We start from the raw sequence: 17,284 nt of genomic DNA on the forward strand, positions 1-17,284 counted from the left end.
ATATTTATTTATTTATTTATTGGTGAATAAGTGCACAGTGGTCCATATGTGTGTGTCTTCCAGCTGTGGGACTTGGAGGCCAATAAGAAGATGGCTGACTGCAGCGGTCACCTGAGTTGGGTGCAGCGGGTCCAGTTCTCTCCTGACGGCTCACAGCTGCTCTCCTGCTCTGACGACCAGACTGTCAGGGTAAGACTCACTCGGTGTGATGTGTGATGTGTGTGTGTGTGATGTGCTGTGTCTGCGTTATTAGTGTACCGGCTTTTCTTGCACAGATATTGTCAGTATTGTTCTAATTACCGCTTGTGAAATCACAGCCTGTGAAAAGTTGACTCTTTGCCAGCTGTTAAGTTTCAGCGCAGGAATTATGTTGTTGCTTTTGGTGCAAAGATTCTGTCAAACTTTATTTTGTGTGAATGAAAGGCAGTAAAAACATGTTTTTATCCAAGTAAATGATATTTTGATGCAAGTGAAAGCTGTCAACATTGATGAGCAACATCGCCGACTATGTAAACTAATTTGATGCCGAGGTTTTCTCACCAAAGATTAACTCCTCTGTGTGAATGCAAGTTACAAAGAAGTAATCTAGGACATTCTGTTATACTCAAGCCTGTTTCCTATCCTGTGTTTCTTGTAGTTATGGGAGACTAAGAAGGTGCACACCTCCTCAGCTGTCTGCCTGAAAAGAGACTCTGACGTTCTCTTCAATGATGAAGGAATCACAGTGTCAGCTGCAGACAACTGCAACCGACTGCAGGTGAGCTGGAGGGGAAAATGAAGAGAGACTGACTGAATGAATAGAAGGCGGTGGGCTGGATGAACCTTGTTTTCTTTGAGTTCAAGTGTGTGTGTGTGTGTGTGTGTGTGTGTGTGTGTCAGGTACGTGATGGCAGGACGGGATCAGTGCTGTTCCAGTCGGAGGAGAAGCCGTCCAGGATCCGGTGCACGTGTATGAGCACACAGCCCTCTGCTGTGGCCCTGGGCCAGGACGATGGCACCGTACAGGTAGAAAACACATTCAGACCTACAGTACATACTGTATGTGTCACATGGCAGGAAAAAATAAGTTGAATTAACTTTAATTTTAGACACTTCATTGTAGCGCTGATGCTGAAATGACGACTCGATTCATCAACAGGAAATTGACCAACGTCAATGTAAATCAAAAAAGTATGAGAGCGTGAGTGAGGCTGCGTCTTTTTGTGTGTTCACAGCCCATGTTGAGTCATCAGATCTGACATTAGCACCATCACCCTTTTTATCTGTCCTGTCAGCTGTGCGTCAACTCAAAGCACCTCTTTCATCTCACTCCACTCCTCGCTGTTCTGCCTTCCCTTTTTTCTTTTTTTTTACCTGTGATTTGTATTCTCGACACTCCTCACTCCTGCTCTCTACTTTCATATTTCACCATCTCTGTCATCCACCTTTTTTTTTTTTTTATTCCCTCTTTTGTTTTGTTTATCTCCCTTCCCCCTTTGTTCTGCCTGTCCCCATGCTCTCCTCGCTCCAGCGCTCTTTGTCTCGGTGATAAATTGTTGTTTGCAGGCAGAGAATGAGGTCCTAGTCGGCACTGTGGCAGGTGTGTGTTTCTTCGTCTACGAGTGCATGTTTCTGTTGCATGTTATGCACACATTGCAACTGTAGTGGACGTCCCAGAAAGTTCCCATGCTGTCGAAAAGCTATAACCCCTGAGTTATCCTTGCTGCGGCCAGGCCCGCCTCCTACATCAGAGCGCAACTCCAATTAATTAGAAAGGTCCTGCAGTCATAATGAACACACGGGTTAATAACTTTAATTACAGCTGTCCTCCTGGCCCCAGAGATGTGAGAGGCAAGGATTAGCAGACACGAGGACTTCAAGAAGAACAAATGATTAGTCATCGGAGTTCTTAAAACTAAGAGGGGATGAAAAAGAGCATTGAAGAATAATGAGATACCCGATGCACAGAAAATACACACAAACGTATTTAAAATGTCTTTCTGTGTTAATTAAACGATCTATAATTTGACGGTAATGGTTCCTGTAACCGCTGTCTCCGGCACCATATTAGCATCATTAGCTTCATTTATTTTAGGAAAATCATCCAAAAATCGAATAGTCGTCAAAATTAAACCAACATTGTTGTGTTGCATTTTATAGTTCAATGAATGAACTAATTGTGCAATCAATCAACTTTTGATACTTTATCAGTTACTTCCAGCAGTTTCAGATACAACCTAATTCCCTTTTAATCGTCGTTGAGTCCACGCAGATGTTTTTGTTGTAGTGCCCGTGAGCAGACACCAGAGGGAGCCCCGGTGTTAGCTGCAGGCATCGCTGGTGCCTTTGACCACTGCAGTGATCATTTTCCTTTTCCCTTAAAAAGAGGAGAAATAAGTTACAATTCATCAACTTCAGTGTCAGTCTGACATACCCGACGTGTTATCAGAATATCATGTAAGATGTGCAGGCGAGGACATAAAGTTAATGTGTGATTCTTTATGATTGGAAAAGTGTATTTGTGTGGGTGTGTGTGTGTGTGTGTGTGTTCTGTGCCAGGCAGCAGGGCTCACAGCTAGTCAGGTACTGAGGACAGTCAGCTGCAGGATCCGATGACTGTTGACCTCCTTCGGGGGGTTGATGCTGGCTGTAGGGCTGTACAGGGGCAGCGTGCAGGTATGGTAGGGACAGAGTAATACCTGTTTGTATGTGTATTCCCTCCAGGAATCACCCAGAAATCACACACATGTATAGTGAGTCCACAGTATGTGTGTATTTCATTTTTTCAAAATGCTCCTGATGACTGTAAGAGGAAAGGCACCACAGAGCGGATCTTGTGCGTTCTTACTGTCTCGTCATGCAGCCTCAACACCGACCACCTCATCCCTTCACCGCTTTTATCATTTGTTCTTTGATTTCACATGACTTACGCAACGCTTCCGTAACTTGTTTGCTCCCTTGGTAGAAGTATTTAAAACAACTGTTCCCCCATCTTTCCTCTCTCACATTAGCCTGCTTTTATATTTGTTTTTAACCAAACACCCTTCAGCCATTTTTTTGCTGACTGCACCGTCCCATAAATCCTCGAGCCCAATGTGTAAATCTCGGCCAAAGCGCTCTCTCTCTCTTGGGCTCTGAAACTTGCGTCTCAGTACGTGGAGCTTGACAAACATGGTTGGCGTGCCCCGAGGCTTGTTCTGCTCAGACATTTCAACCCTCTCCTCTGAGATGTAAATATTTTAGTGGCTGGTAAAATCCCAAGCGCTATGGGTCTCTCTGTTATACTCTCAAAACCACAGGTGGACTTATTTCATCTCAGCATTTTCACATGAGTCTGTGCTTTATTCCCTGTTCTTAAATCAATTTAAATGATTGTTTATTGTTGTGACGTATACAAACTTGCTGACTCGGCTGTAGCTGAATTTGAGTATTTGTTTTCACTAGAAAAATCTATCTGGAGGTTAATAAGAAAAATGGAAGGCTTTGATGGAAGTGCCGCAAAAGATTTTATAATTGCAGTTTTAATCTACTCCCATGTTTCACCTCATAATACCTTAATTAGCCTTCTTTGTTATTGATAAGTAGAATACCTTCATTGTCGTCGTAAATATTCAACTGATCCGGAGGCTGCCACAAACCGATAAACATTATCCATGGCTATAGTTTTTAATATGATTCTCCTCCAAGGAAATGTCAGATATTTGTCCTGACGTAATATTTAGTAGAAGTAAACACATTAACAAGACTAAGATTCTTCAGCCCTGCTACTGGCTCTGTGTTGCATTGAGGAACAATGTTGTTTTGAGCTAATGCTAACATGCTCACAATGCAGTGAAGGTATAACTAAAGTTATGATAGTTCATCCTGTACCATTAATGTCCAAAAATCCAATTTCATGACAACCCATCCAACAGCTGTGGAGATGTTTCAGTGTGGACCACCTGAGCCAGAGCCGGCCCCGACCAATTTGGTGCCCGAGGCAAGATTTTTAGCTGGTGCCGCTTGAATCGCAGCCAAAAAACTCACACGGAGAGGCAGAAGGCATATCACACACAATATTTCTCAAAATGATGTTAAAGGTTATTCCTCAAACAGGCAGGCAACCCAGAAAATGGGGCCTATATATATAATAGGCTTCATTTTTATGTTGTGGACTTTTTTTTGTAATATTTAAAAATACTAGTAATAAAATAGTATTTTTAAGGGAAAAAAAAGTTGTACATTTTGAATAAAGTTTTCTCCCCTCATTTGGCGCCCATAGCCTTTTGCCCATACCCCCTATAGAGCCACGCCGCTAGCACGCCTAAACTATTTATTTATTTATTCATTATCAAGGACTTATTGAAGCCTCTGGGTCGTAGTGTGAGCAACCATCCAGTTGACCTTTTAGAGGGTATTCACGAAATCTCTCTCAAACCCGGCTTTGAGGGCTGTCAGACCCCCGGTAGCCCTCCGCGGTCTTGAACGGTCTCGCTCAAAGCTCCCACTTTTTCCACCCGCTGTCTTTTTGATGTGCTTATCACCATCAGGCCAGCAGCAGCAGCAGTTCAGCCCTCCTCCCTCAACATGTGACTTTGTGTCAGGATTGTTTTAGGAAACTTTCCGGGGGAACTTTTCCTCACTGAGTGTATCTTGGCAAACATAACTATCATTTGAGGCTTGCATAAATAGTCTAGACCCAGAGTATGATTTCTTGGTACAGTAGAGCTTTCAGTGACCGGCATTCCCATTTTCTCTACACTCAAGCCAAACTACTGCTGTAGCTCTATGGTTGGCAATATTTCTCTGTCTTTCTGTTTGTCGGTTGGTCAGCCCACCACTTTGATACTGAAATATCTCCACAATATTGGATGGATTAATATGAAGTTTTGTACAGTTAGTTGTGGTCCCCTGATTTCTCCTCTAGTATCACCAGAAAATGTACATTTTCTTTGCGTTTTAGTGAAATATCTTGAAAACTATTTGATGGATTGGCATTCAAATTGTGGCGCACACGTTCATGTTTACCTCAGGATGAATTGCAATAACTTTGGTGTACCTCTGACTTTTTATCAAGCACCATCATCTTTTCATAATGTCAGTTTGTCCAATGCTTTTATTTATAACCCAATGCCTGCAAGCATTAGCGTTAGCACCACTGTGCCTATTAACGCCTCACCAAGCCCGAAAACTCTCCGTCTTCTTGCTGATTATTTGGATACATGTGGTGCTAGTGTTTCTTTCTTCCTTCCAGGTGTTGGAGGTGCCCTCTGGGAAGCTCCTGGCCACCCTGCTGGGACACACCAAGACGGTGCTGCACTGCCTGTTCACCCAGAACGGCCAAACACTTATCACGTCCTCCGAGGACACCACCATAAGGGTAAAGGCTGAACTCCTCTCCTCCCCCTGTTGCTCCCTTCCTCTCTCTCTGCTTTTTGTTTATCTCTGTTGTTCCTCCCATTCATCACCCTCTCGCTCTCATCCTCACCATCTTTTCTTGCCTAATTCATGGCATGATCTTTCATTTCCTGTCATAACCTGCGTCCATTTTTCTTCCCTGCTATTAATTATTTTTCTGCCCCACATCCCCATTCCTCACCTTGAGTAAAACCGCCTACTCTGCAGAATCCCTCACCCTCAGTGTTTCAGGCCGCGGTGGTGCTTCCACTTTCCCCGACCTGTAACACTCTACCAGCTTCTCTGTCTGCCTCTTCACCTCTCCATTCTTCATCCCCCTCTTTTGTCTCCTTTCCTTCCGTTTTTCCCTCTCTTTGCCTTCGGCTGTGCCGCTCTCGATAGCTCTTTATCTCCGTCCCGTGTGCAGCTATCTGTGTTTGTGCGTGAGGATGTGTGTGTATTTCGGGCCGTTATGGTCTGTCAACCCCCACCGTTCATGCTCTGTTGCTCATTTCCCCCTTTCCTCTCATCTCCTCCTCCATCGTTTCTTTTTGCTGACAGACCGTCCACTGCAGCACTTCCATCCGTCTCCGACAACGCAGCACCTTGTTCCGTATTCATGCGGCTGCTGCCTGTGCCATCGCTATTCTCGGACCGTACGCCGCTCATTCAGAAGCTATTCAGAAGCTATTCAGATTCATGCTGTTTGACATGCGCTCGCTCGGAAATGGTAGTGTGTATTTAGATGTTAATGCAGACACGCAGTGAATGTAAAGAGATGAAATGACACTGATGTTGGCTGGTGATGGATTCTGACCTTTGGGCCAATGACAGATTCTATTCAGAGGGAGAAAAGGTGTAACATTGCACACAAGGGCATGATTGATGGGATGATCTGGCTGATTCTGTCTGTCCGGCCCCCCATCTGGGAGCTCAGTTGAACCCTTGTTTTCATAAAACAAGCAGACAGATGTGCGGGTCCATAGTTTTAACTCCACAGATGCTTTAACGAGCACATCTAAGCTGGGACGTGATCAGCAAGACAGAAAATCTAAAAATCGACACAAAGACCATTACAAAATGTTCTGATCTACTATACATACATTCTACAGCACACAAGGCTGCACTGCTAATTTGTGGCAATTTCTTTTTCTTCACTTTTCTTTCCGGGACATTTTTGAGAGGACTGGAAATATTTCTGCCCTTGCTTTTATGTCCTGTCATTGAAATGTTCATGAATAATGTTTTTGTATCTGAAGGAAAATTCTATTATTTCTTAACCTGGATTTTATTCTTTGAATTGTATCCAGTCTGACTTCTGCTCTTTAAGATTTGGGAAACACAAATATGACCCAGCCTGAAATCTGAAACTGGTCACAATTATGAAAAGAACCGGGTTGAAAAATACCAGAAGTTTCCCTCAATAGCCCTGCTGCTGCAAAACCAATATGTCATCCTGTAAAGTTGCTTAAAAAAACAGAACGAATCCTAAAAATATCCGGACTAGACTGCTCCTTAGACAATGCCAAACCAAAATACAATTTATGTTAAGCTGCTAAACCCTTACAGACGGGCATTTTGGTTCTGTTCGGATGCTAAATATTGTGGGTGATTAACCCAAGGAAGTCTGCAGAATTACATACTCGCAGACCGCTGCACAGGCACGTGCTGATATCATTGTCACTTATCAAAAACACTTGTCAAACACTGTAACGGTGGAAATGTATTTCTCTGTTGCCGCCTGTAGGTGTGGCGCTGGCAGTCTGGCGAGTGTAAAGTCCTGCAGGGTCACAAGGAACAGGTCAGATGCTTCTCTCTGCTCTCCACTGACACAAGACTGCTGTCCTGGTCCTTCGATGGTACCGTCAAGGTGAAGCTCACACAGACTCACAATACAGCTAACATCTGCATGAAATCATACAGGAAATAATCTCTCGCTTTCTCTTGCCCACTAAAAGATGTGGGACCTAGAAAGTGGAGAGAAGCTGCAGGACATCGAGGCTCACCGGGGAGCCGTCCTGTCCTGTCACGTCTCGCCAGACGGATGCCTCTTCGCCACCACCTCTGCTGACAAGACTGCTAAGGTTCATCACTTACACACACACACACACATGCTCACGGGATGAGACATATCTGTTTGTGCTGCCAGTAACAACGTGACCTATTACACATCAGCGTCTTCCCCCTCGAACTGCCGTCTGAGCTCATTACTTACGGCACATACACACCGACGCGTGGCTGTGGGTGATATCTGGGACTGCGTTTCTCCAGTAGGGAGGCGAGGGGCCGTAGAGATCAGCGTGCAGCAGATGGCCTTGGGCCTGGTGAGTTAGCTGCAGGTCAGTCCGTCCTTCTACACCCAGGTCCAGTGATCATTAAGTCTGACTGCAGCTCGTGGACTTGCTGACCCTGCCAGCCTGGCAACAAACCCACCTCCAGGTCTGGATGTATTTTTTTTGCCCGGGTTGCCGTTTACCAACACCGCCTGGCTTGACTTTGCCATGACTTTGACAGACTCAGCGGGCTGTTATTTATTTTTTTTTCAATCTTTCCCCTAACAGCTCTAAAATCATCGCTCTTCCTACTCATCATCCACAAAAAAAGGACAGTACATAGCACAGTACACGCCGAACTCTGGCTCCCTCTCGACGTCCTTCATTTCCTTGGATCGCGGAAACAGGGCTGTGGTGCGCCGTTAGATTTATACTTCTCTGTCCAGTGTTCAACCACGGATGACAACCCCTGTTCCTGAATGTCCAGTATTAGAAACATCGCAAAGCCGCTCTCTGGCATGTGCTAAAGCAGTTGACGTAGAGCCACTGCCACCGAGTTTCACACGGGAATTTGGATTTGGTCGACACTCGCTGTTAGAGAACAGCCACTGGGTCAGCAGCCAACCTGGCTTCTGTCAATGGACGGTACTGAGAGAGAGAATGTGTGTTTTATGGATTTGGCAAAGATGATAATTGAGGTGTGTGTGTGTGTGTGCGTGTGTGTGCTATGGGGCTGGTAAGCAGCCAGTCACATAGTCCTTGCTCTCCAGACCGAGTAGGGGCTTTGGTAGCTGAAAACACACACAAACATAAAGTCCCCGGTCTCCATCTATCTAGAGGTCAGAGCAAAAGGCTCAGCCATGAGGGTCTTTTGTTGAGCGCCACAAAAAGATGCAGAGTTCTCAGTTCTGCTCACTCCTTTTCCTCCACCGTACTCTTACCCCCCCCCCCATTTCCTCTTTCTCTACTGACCTTCAGAAGGATGGGACTGTGTGTGTAGACATAGTTAGCCGGCTGCCAGATGAAGTGTCTAATTATGAGCTCTGTTATTTTCTGTGCCGCACAGGATGTGATCGGGGGGTAAGGAAGGAACACACAGAGAGAGAGAGAGAGAGAGAGGGGAAGGGAGAGAATGGAGGAATAGAAAGAGAACAGTGGATGAGGGACAGAAAGTGAAGAAAGGAAAATCCAAACAAAGTGAGAGAAACAAAAGCGTGAGAGAGAAGTCATTAACGGTTTCATCATTCGGATGCAGAGGAGCTGAAACAACATTAGCATTTCGCACGATTATTAACTCCTATTTATCTCCATAAGACCTATTAACAGGTGATGGCTGTTTTCATCTCCAGAAATATAACATATTATTATTTTTACCTGTTATTCCCAGGTATACACTGCTGTGTTGGTATTTATAATTACTCTCCTATGGGACTTAGTCACTCACTTCAGTTCTATTGCAATGTGAAAATGAAGTAAATTTATCTAATACATCTGATAATTTTTAAATGAGTCAGAATGTGTACGTTCTTGGTTTTGGAAAATTCATTTCAGAACCGATTTCTGCTTTTTCAGTCTTCTTAACGCGTTACTTTCTGCTCCTAGTTGTGGCACTGTGAGTCCTGGCAGTGTGTCCACACACTGGGTGGCCACCAAGACTGTGTCCGAAGCTGCCGATTCTCCTGGGACAACCGACGCCTCGCAACAGGAGATGACAATGGAGAGATTCGGGTGCGTGTCTGTATCTGCAGAGAGACCCTGCCCTCTGTCTGTATATTCTGATTTTGCTGTGTTCAGGACATTTCTATAAACAAAATAAAAAAAGCCACGAGGTGCCAGATTATAAACTCGCATAGAAGAGGAAGCTACGAAAATGGCTTGTGGCTCATTAGGCTTGTAGTGCTGTTGCATTGTTGGAAATCGACCTCAGCTTCAGTGCCTGAATGCAAACAGCTGAAGTGGAGAAACTAAATGGGAAGCGGAACATTTTAAGAGTCATGAGGGAAATGAGGTAGTTAAGAGTAGAGGCATCGATGGAGGTAATCTGGAAGAAAGTACAGAGGCTGCAGATGAGAGGAGAGGACAGACTTCCCACTGCGCCTCCTGCCTCGAGATACTCGCATCAGTGTGTCCACACACCAAATGGCATGTTGCTGTGTTACTAGTATGAACCCATCTAATTTGCAATGCAACATACAAAAAACGCAATTACAGCAGTCATCATTTATTCCAGAGATCACCCCATAATTACATCTCATCACTCATTTAGATAAAGTGCTTACTAACACACCGTGATTGCTGCAGCGCACATGAGAAGGGGGGGGTGGGGGGATGAAAGGAAGGAGGCAGGGCTCCTTTCTCAGATGAGGGAGCAGGAGGTGCAGGTTGTGCGAGGAAGTTGGGATGATGAGAGCAGGAAGAGGAGGAGATGTCTGACAGTGGGAGGTGAAGGAGAGGACTCGGGCTGCCAAATTGGATCCCCAAGGCTTTTGAATCTGCAGCGCCTGTACACAAGCGCACACACACACACACACACACACACACACACACACACACACACACACACACACACACACACACACGCACACACAACGTAATTGAAAAGTTTGACTGAGTGAGAGGCAAAGAGGAAGATGTGGATTTGCCGCCGGTCAGCTGGCAGTCAACAAGGGGTTAATGCCCTCTGGTGGCCTCTGAGCTGAACTGCTCCATTAGTCAGAGACGGACGAATCCATCAGATCCAATTACATAAACCACACTGAAATCTCACCCCTGTTTCTATGGAAACCAATGTGAGTCACTCCGCACAAAAGCATGCCAAGTGTTAAATATAGCTGTACGTGTGATGTGTCATTGTCAAACGGACATGGCATGTGAACAGTTGCATAACAGCTGCAATCGACATGATGTGCTGCACAACCCTCGTTTCATTACGTTTGAGGTGCATTATGGGTAATTTCTCGTTACGATTCACACTGAATATCTGTGCAAATTCTCTTTGTTTTGGATTTTACATCTGATGCCAGAGAACATGCTTGAAAAGATTCGGCGGTTATGATCTCTCCTCTTATACGACCACCTGTTATCACATAATCAAAATTCCATACTTGTCATGTGATGATAACGACTAAACCATCCACAACAACTGGGCAACCTCCAGCCGCCGATGCAGGCCATCAAATGCCACCACGGCTCACATCAACACAAGCTAGCATGAATCCAAAAATATCTAATAATCACTTATAATGTAGAACGGGCCGTTTTCTTAATCCGTACATTGGGTCTTGAGCGTTTCATTTCTTATGTCGGGTATCTTTGTTGTTCATCAGTGACATTTACTTTATGATTTTGTGTATTATGTGCGGCTGTCCATCGCAGCTCTGGAGTGTCAAGGACGGCTCTTTGCTGAGGATTTGTTCCCGTGACGGTAAAGACGGCATGGACTCGCTCCACGGAGGCTGGGTGACCGACCTGCACTTCTCCCCAGACAACTCTCTTCTGGTGTCGACTGGCGGCTACATCAAGGTATGTTCACACAGACTATCGGACTCGTATGGATACTCAAAGTCACAGGGAAGAAGAAGATGTAGTTCGGTCGGTAGAAATGAGTCGTTTCTATATTGTACTATAATCACTATTTGATTTAATGCCTTCATTAAATAATCAACAGTGGAGCAGAAAATGAGGGACAAAAGGGAGGCGGGGAATAAAATGTAAAAAAGGCCTCCAGCCGGACTTCAAACAGGGATGTTTTAACAATGACCTCTTGGACTGTATTGTATCCACTGCATCAGCATGTAAGTAATATATTATGCAACAGACGAGCACTTGGCACCTAAATGCACTGTTCCTCTTCCTGCCCACGCTCAAACGCTTTTTGTTTTTCAACAATATACCATTGTGTATGTGAGATGTGTCTCAGTAAAAAACAATGCACAAATGCCACCAACATGCACCAGTGTTACAGTAACCAGAGGAGCATTGCAGTGGTGCAGGTTTACATAAAAACACTCAATACCCGAGGGAGGTGTGTGTGTGTGTGTGTGTGTGTGTGTGTGTGTGTGTGTGTGTGTGTTATTACCTTCACTTTTACAGGAGATGGGTTCACAGAGCGGACAGTCTCAGCTGTGCTCTGATTGGCTATTTGCCGGGCAATGATGTAATCCTCAAGGGAGAGCGGTTCTGATCGATGAGGCTTTATACCTCAGATTACTTCTGATTCTGTGTGTGGGGTGGTTTTGTGTGCGCGAACATGTGCATGCGCGCCTTTGTTTGTACCTGCTTGTGTGGGTCGACTGATATGTTACTGTTGAAGGCAGTAGTTGCAGCAAAAACACATCGTAATCTCGTCACAAAGCCTAAAAATTAGCTCGTACTTAATGAGAAACTCGTGTAATTCTTTCACTTAATACCGTTTCTTTTAATATATATTTTAAGGTGTTCCAATTTTCTGAAAACCCATTATTTTTCTCTGAAGGTACACACAGCACATGCAGTTTAAAGGGCAGAGAATAAAGTCCTCAGGAGGCTATTAAAAAGAAAGATGAGGCGCTAGAAAGGACACCAGACACCGTAGCGTGACATCACATGTGAGAAAAGAGACTTAAAGGTTTGAATTTACTGCCTTTATAGCAGGAAAGAGCACAAGGTCGCACTTGAATCGATGTGCAGCACACAAGAAACGGAGGATGTAGATAAATAGAGGCCACTTTTGGCTGAGTTCCAGACTGTCCACTAATATGGCTGTCCAAAAATGTTATGATAATTTATGTCCATCGCTGTGTATATGCATTATATCTTGATATAGATTACATCAATATGTCTGCTGAGTTCAAATAGTCCCTGTAGCTTAAAGCATTACTTCTATATTTTGGGAAATATGCTTTTTTTGCTTTCTTGCTGAGAGTAAGATGGGAAAATGTGAGATCACTCCATTACATCTGTGCGCTAAATATGAAGCTCAAGCCAGCAGGCGATTAGCTTAACTTAGCTTAGCGCTAAGACTGGAAGCAGGGGGGAACAGCTTGTCTGTGTCTGTCCAGCGTTTTTATATTAGATATATATTTAAGTAAGTAAAATAATGATAACGTAAGAAGCCTGTTTTACCTGGAAACCAAACAGTCTGGTCCACTGATATACCCTTTGATTTGTTTATATCTTAGTAAACTTAACATTTATTTCATATATTCAAATGAACAGACGGGGCTGCCGTGTTTGATGCACTAATACAGTGTTCATCCTCTTCTTTTTTTTTTTTTTTTTTTTTTCTGTTACATCACTATGACAGTCATCATTATTCTGGGATTTGGCTAACGAATCACTCCATTACTCTATTTCCTGCTCTCTCTCGCTCTCTCTCTCTCTCTGTTGTGTTGACTTGATGGATCAGCGTCGCGAGCTTTGATTGATTAATCGCACTGCGTGTCGGCCGGACAGCTATGAGAGGCCATCCAGTCTGTCATAGTAATTACCCTGACAGAGTGTGTACCTCTTATGACAGATGATATAGACCGCAGAGTGAGGAAGCATGATAATAATCTGTGTTAATGATTACTGCCAAGGCGTATATCTCCGTGCTCGCCTGTTTTAAATCATAGCGTTTAAACAGACTTGTGAGTATGTTGATATAAAAAAAAAAATCCTCTTTCATCCCATCGCTGGTCCATGTTTCTGAGTTCTAGATATGACAATGAAAAGGGAAGGGTGTACCTACATGAATATGAAGCAAGAACACCAGTGTGCTCGGATAAAATATTTACCGACGTCTAAATAAATCACGGGATGTTGTAATTATTTTTCTGTCGGTCTTGGCAATCGTCTGAATGTCGTCATGAGGGTATTTGGTTTGTATTCATCCTCAGCTGGTGTAAGGCAGAGATTTAATTATGGAGGATCAGTGGGATTGTATTAAATGTGCATTTGGATCATAGATGCAGACTGATTGATATTAAAGTTTGTCTTGGATCCTATAAAAGCTCTGAACAATGGCTTTGCTTCATGGCAACAACTTTTTCTGTTCTACTTAGGAAGTAGAAGTTTGAAATCAATTTTCACCACATAATAATATAATAATAAGCCATGTTGAAAATAAACATAAAGCATCTTTATTATATTAACAAAGTTAGTTGAACAATATTGAAATCACCATGAAAATGACTTATCTATTTGTTTTCCTTCAGTGTTAAGGAACAGCACCAAACTGCTAAAAGCTGCAGTAATCCATATGTTTAGATTAACAGTGGTTAAAAGACTTTTATTGTGAAAATATTTCTTGTAGTGCGGAACCCACAGAGAATGATTATCCCACTCTGCAGGTCCCCTCAGCTCAACGGAGCGTTTTAGCGTCTTTCAGCTCATTTGTTGCTTTTACGGCCTTATCTTTGTCCTCGTTCCGCTCTCGTCAGCATCAGTTTCTGATTTTCAGTGGAGGAAGTTCTAAAACCCAACTGTACGCTACCAGCCCAGCACCAGCAGCAATCATGGACACAGTTGGCAACTATACTGGTAAAGATTGCTGAGCATTTAGCAGCTAAAGAATCAGACGGAGTCAGTGGATTCAACTCTTGTTGGATGATCGAATGTCATGGACCATTTTTAATGCGACTATATTCCTGAAGAGAACTCTTGTAAATGTGTACGAAATGAGCAGAACATGACAGAGAAGGCATGTTTTTTTGTTTTTTTGTTTGTTTGTTATCGTGACGTGATTCAGTGGAGAGTTTTCAGCTCGCAGCTCTAAACATCAGAAGCTCTTCTACACAATGAGTCAGTGTGTTGCGGCTGCTGAACAGAACGGTGTTGTTATTGGTCTCAAAAGAGCAGGAGAAGTGACGGCGGGTGATGTCTCCCATGGTTCTCTCAGTTGATGGGTTGATATGATGCAACGTGAGGCTCCATGCGTAGACGTGATGTGTGTTTTGTTTTTGTTTGTCCCTGTGGTTTTTGTTACTCGTCTCTGTCAGTACTACTGCCTTAATCATCTCTCAAGCTCCTTTTTTTTTTTTTTTTTTTTTTAATCGCTTCGTGTCTGCCTCTCTTGTTGTCTCTGTTTCATCACTGCCTCCCTCTGTATGGTCGGGTGAATGGTGCGAGTGTAATTAAAAGCAGCGGGCTATACGTGCTTGTCCAATCCCCTGTTGGGTGGAGGTACCTGTGTAGAGTGTTTAATTAAACATTACTTACGCCTTTTATCACCGATTCTTCACTTCACATGATACAAACCATGACATATGGGCTTGTGGTGGTGCATTTGGTTGTCAAATTATAAGCTTACATGCCTGCGAGCGGATAAGTGTGTGTGTGTAAGTTTCTGTGTGTGTCAGGGTGTGATGAAGTGATGCCATCCAGCCCTCTGAGAGAGGCTGTTACATCGCACACTGACTCCCATCAGTCCTCCTCCCTTCTGCTCCGGGTCGTGCCAGGAAAGGCTGTACCTGTCTCACACCTGGCCTCGACGCAAACACACTCTCCGAAAAGGCTACGAGACGAGCTGTCACAGTGCCATGATCCGAGAGGGAGGCGGCTGGTGTGAAAAGGCTCACCCTGACCGCACACACACACACACACACACTCAGGCCCAGCAGCCCAGAGTAATTCACACCAAGTCGTCATGTTGCAAACAAACCGGCAATATGCTGTAGATGTTGACACGGAGCTTTCAAACTGCCTATTTTTACATTAGGAACAGTTTCTCAGGGGCAAAAAAGTGTTTTTACTGAGTGAACAGAGACATAAAAGTCCTCCTGTTTCAGTTTGAATGGAGTGAATGATGCAACCATCATACCCTGAATGATTTTTTATTTTTTTTTTTTAGAGGTCTAAAATCTAGGAGAGGAATCCTTGTTAGTGCATATGAATCCCTGTATGCTGTTCATACGGCACGTTACCTCTGATAACGCCGTCTCCACCCAAGGCGTTGTTGCAGAAGCATAATCCATTCGGTTTGTTAATAATCTGTTGATATTACAGCAACTTCTCTCCTTGGCTGTTGGAAAACTTGCAATCTCAAGTCATCAAAGTATTTTGTCACTTCAATATCAAAATGACACCTTCTTCAGTGATGACAGGTTTCTAGCAAAGACGTGAGATTGAGAGGAAGCCTTATTTTAGTCAGCCACAACTTAAAAATGTGTGATACCACTGACTGTACCTGGCCTCCCAAGGGTTGTTGCTTTGGAAATATAATTATATTATTTTCACTTCAGTACTGTTGGCAGCAATGTGCATCAAGACAGCAGCATACTTGGTGTGCTAGTAGAGCACAAGATATGAAAAAAGAGGGACATTGCTCATCAAAACATTGCTCCACGGAGCCACTAATGGTCAAAAACACATATAACTAAAAGACCAAAAGGGAAACCATGTTGAAACCTGAGCTATAGATTCATCAATGGCGTCCAACCCAGTGAAGAACATGTCAACTCTTAACTGGAACAGGACGGAAGCAACTCACTGTTTTCACACACACACACACACACACACACACACACACACACACACACACTTCCAAACAGTGTATCCCCAGATGGATGGGAGTGTTGTAGATGACAGTTCTCCCCTGCCACCAGTGTTGTCAGACATCACTTATCAGCCAAGCCTGTGATGGAGGAGCAAGGGAGGAACACAATTTCACCTTATCTCACCTTCTTACGCTTCCCTTCCTTTCATTCTCTATTTTTCCGTCTCCGGGTTCCCACCAGACCTGCTCTTTCTGTGTTCTCCTCTAATGTTCTCTCTCTGTTTCACACCTGTACCTTCTTTCTGCTGTCGTTTTCTTTGTCTGTCCACCTTTGTGACCATTAGGATTACAGCCGCCCTCCCCAACGCTCCCAAGCTATTTAAATAATCACACATCTGCATGTGATGCTTTTTAAAATAATGATGCTTACGTTGCACACTGGGTCAGTTTAAAGCCATTTCAGACCACTGGAGATTTCTTTCACCCGTCAGGTCTCAGTCTGTCGCTCCCCTGCTTTCTCTGCCATCATCGTTAAGCACATCCTAACGAGGCCTCGCGGCTAATGAACCGTAACAGCCGGTCGGCACTCTAAGCAAGTCTCGAAGTGAAGCGGGGACGGAGGACGGGGAGATGTGATGAAATGAAGGAGCGAAGGTTGCGTTGACCTTCCCTCAAGAGATATTTGATGGACGGAGGATCTGTCAAAGATTAAGACACAGTTGCGTGGCAGCAGGCGGTGCAGGGCTGCGCAAAAAAGGACAGCCATCAGCCTCTCTGAGGGATGGATGTGGTATCGAGCAGTCAAAACTCTGATATAATGAGATTGACTAAGCTATTAGTGAATGTGCCTCCATTCTCCTCCCTTACTGGCAAAGACCTCAGTGCTATCTCTCGAGGCTACACATCAGTAAAGTGTTCATTCGTCTTTTTTAGGCTAGTTATGTTGCCATCCGCTGTCTCAGACTTGTTCCAGAAGTCAGAAATACAACCTTAAGATCTTTTTTTTCTTACAGTAAAACGCCTGTTTACACAAGAACATATTTAAGTGGCAAAATGCAACAACACATATGTGCATTTTTATGAAGTAGTAATTCATTAGTTTAAAGTCCATCCCCTCATAGAGAAATGCTACTTTTAGACTCTCGATTTATCCCGTCAACATTTCACTTCTAACTATATGTCCACAGGCCTATACTTCAAC

The 17,284-nt window shown here is 43.9% G+C and overlaps 1 protein-coding gene across 1 annotated transcript in view; it reads left to right on the forward strand.

Moving 5' to 3' along the window:
• apaf1 (apoptotic peptidase activating factor 1) overlaps positions 1-16,075 on the forward strand; it is a 25,056-nt gene extending 8,981 nt beyond the window's left edge. The window contains exons 19-26 of the mRNA XM_031858932.1: positions 64-189; positions 638-757; positions 880-1,005; positions 5,213-5,338; positions 7,103-7,225; positions 7,314-7,439; positions 9,231-9,356; positions 11,004-16,075. Of these exons, the coding sequence (XP_031714792.1) occupies positions 64-189; positions 638-757; positions 880-1,005; positions 5,213-5,338; positions 7,103-7,225; positions 7,314-7,439; positions 9,231-9,356; positions 11,004-11,267 (1,137 nt within the window). The 3' untranslated portion in view covers positions 11,268-16,075. The remainder of the gene's footprint in view (positions 1-63; positions 190-637; positions 758-879; positions 1,006-5,212; positions 5,339-7,102; positions 7,226-7,313; positions 7,440-9,230; positions 9,357-11,003) is intronic.
• Positions 16,076-17,284: the final 1,209 nt, after the last annotated feature.

This window comes from Anarrhichthys ocellatus, unplaced genomic scaffold (assembly GCF_004355925.1).
Source record: "Anarrhichthys ocellatus isolate YVR2014 unplaced genomic scaffold, GSC_Weel_1.0 scaffold21, whole genome shotgun sequence".
Classification (NCBI taxonomy): domain Eukaryota; kingdom Metazoa; phylum Chordata; class Actinopteri; order Perciformes; family Anarhichadidae; genus Anarrhichthys; species Anarrhichthys ocellatus.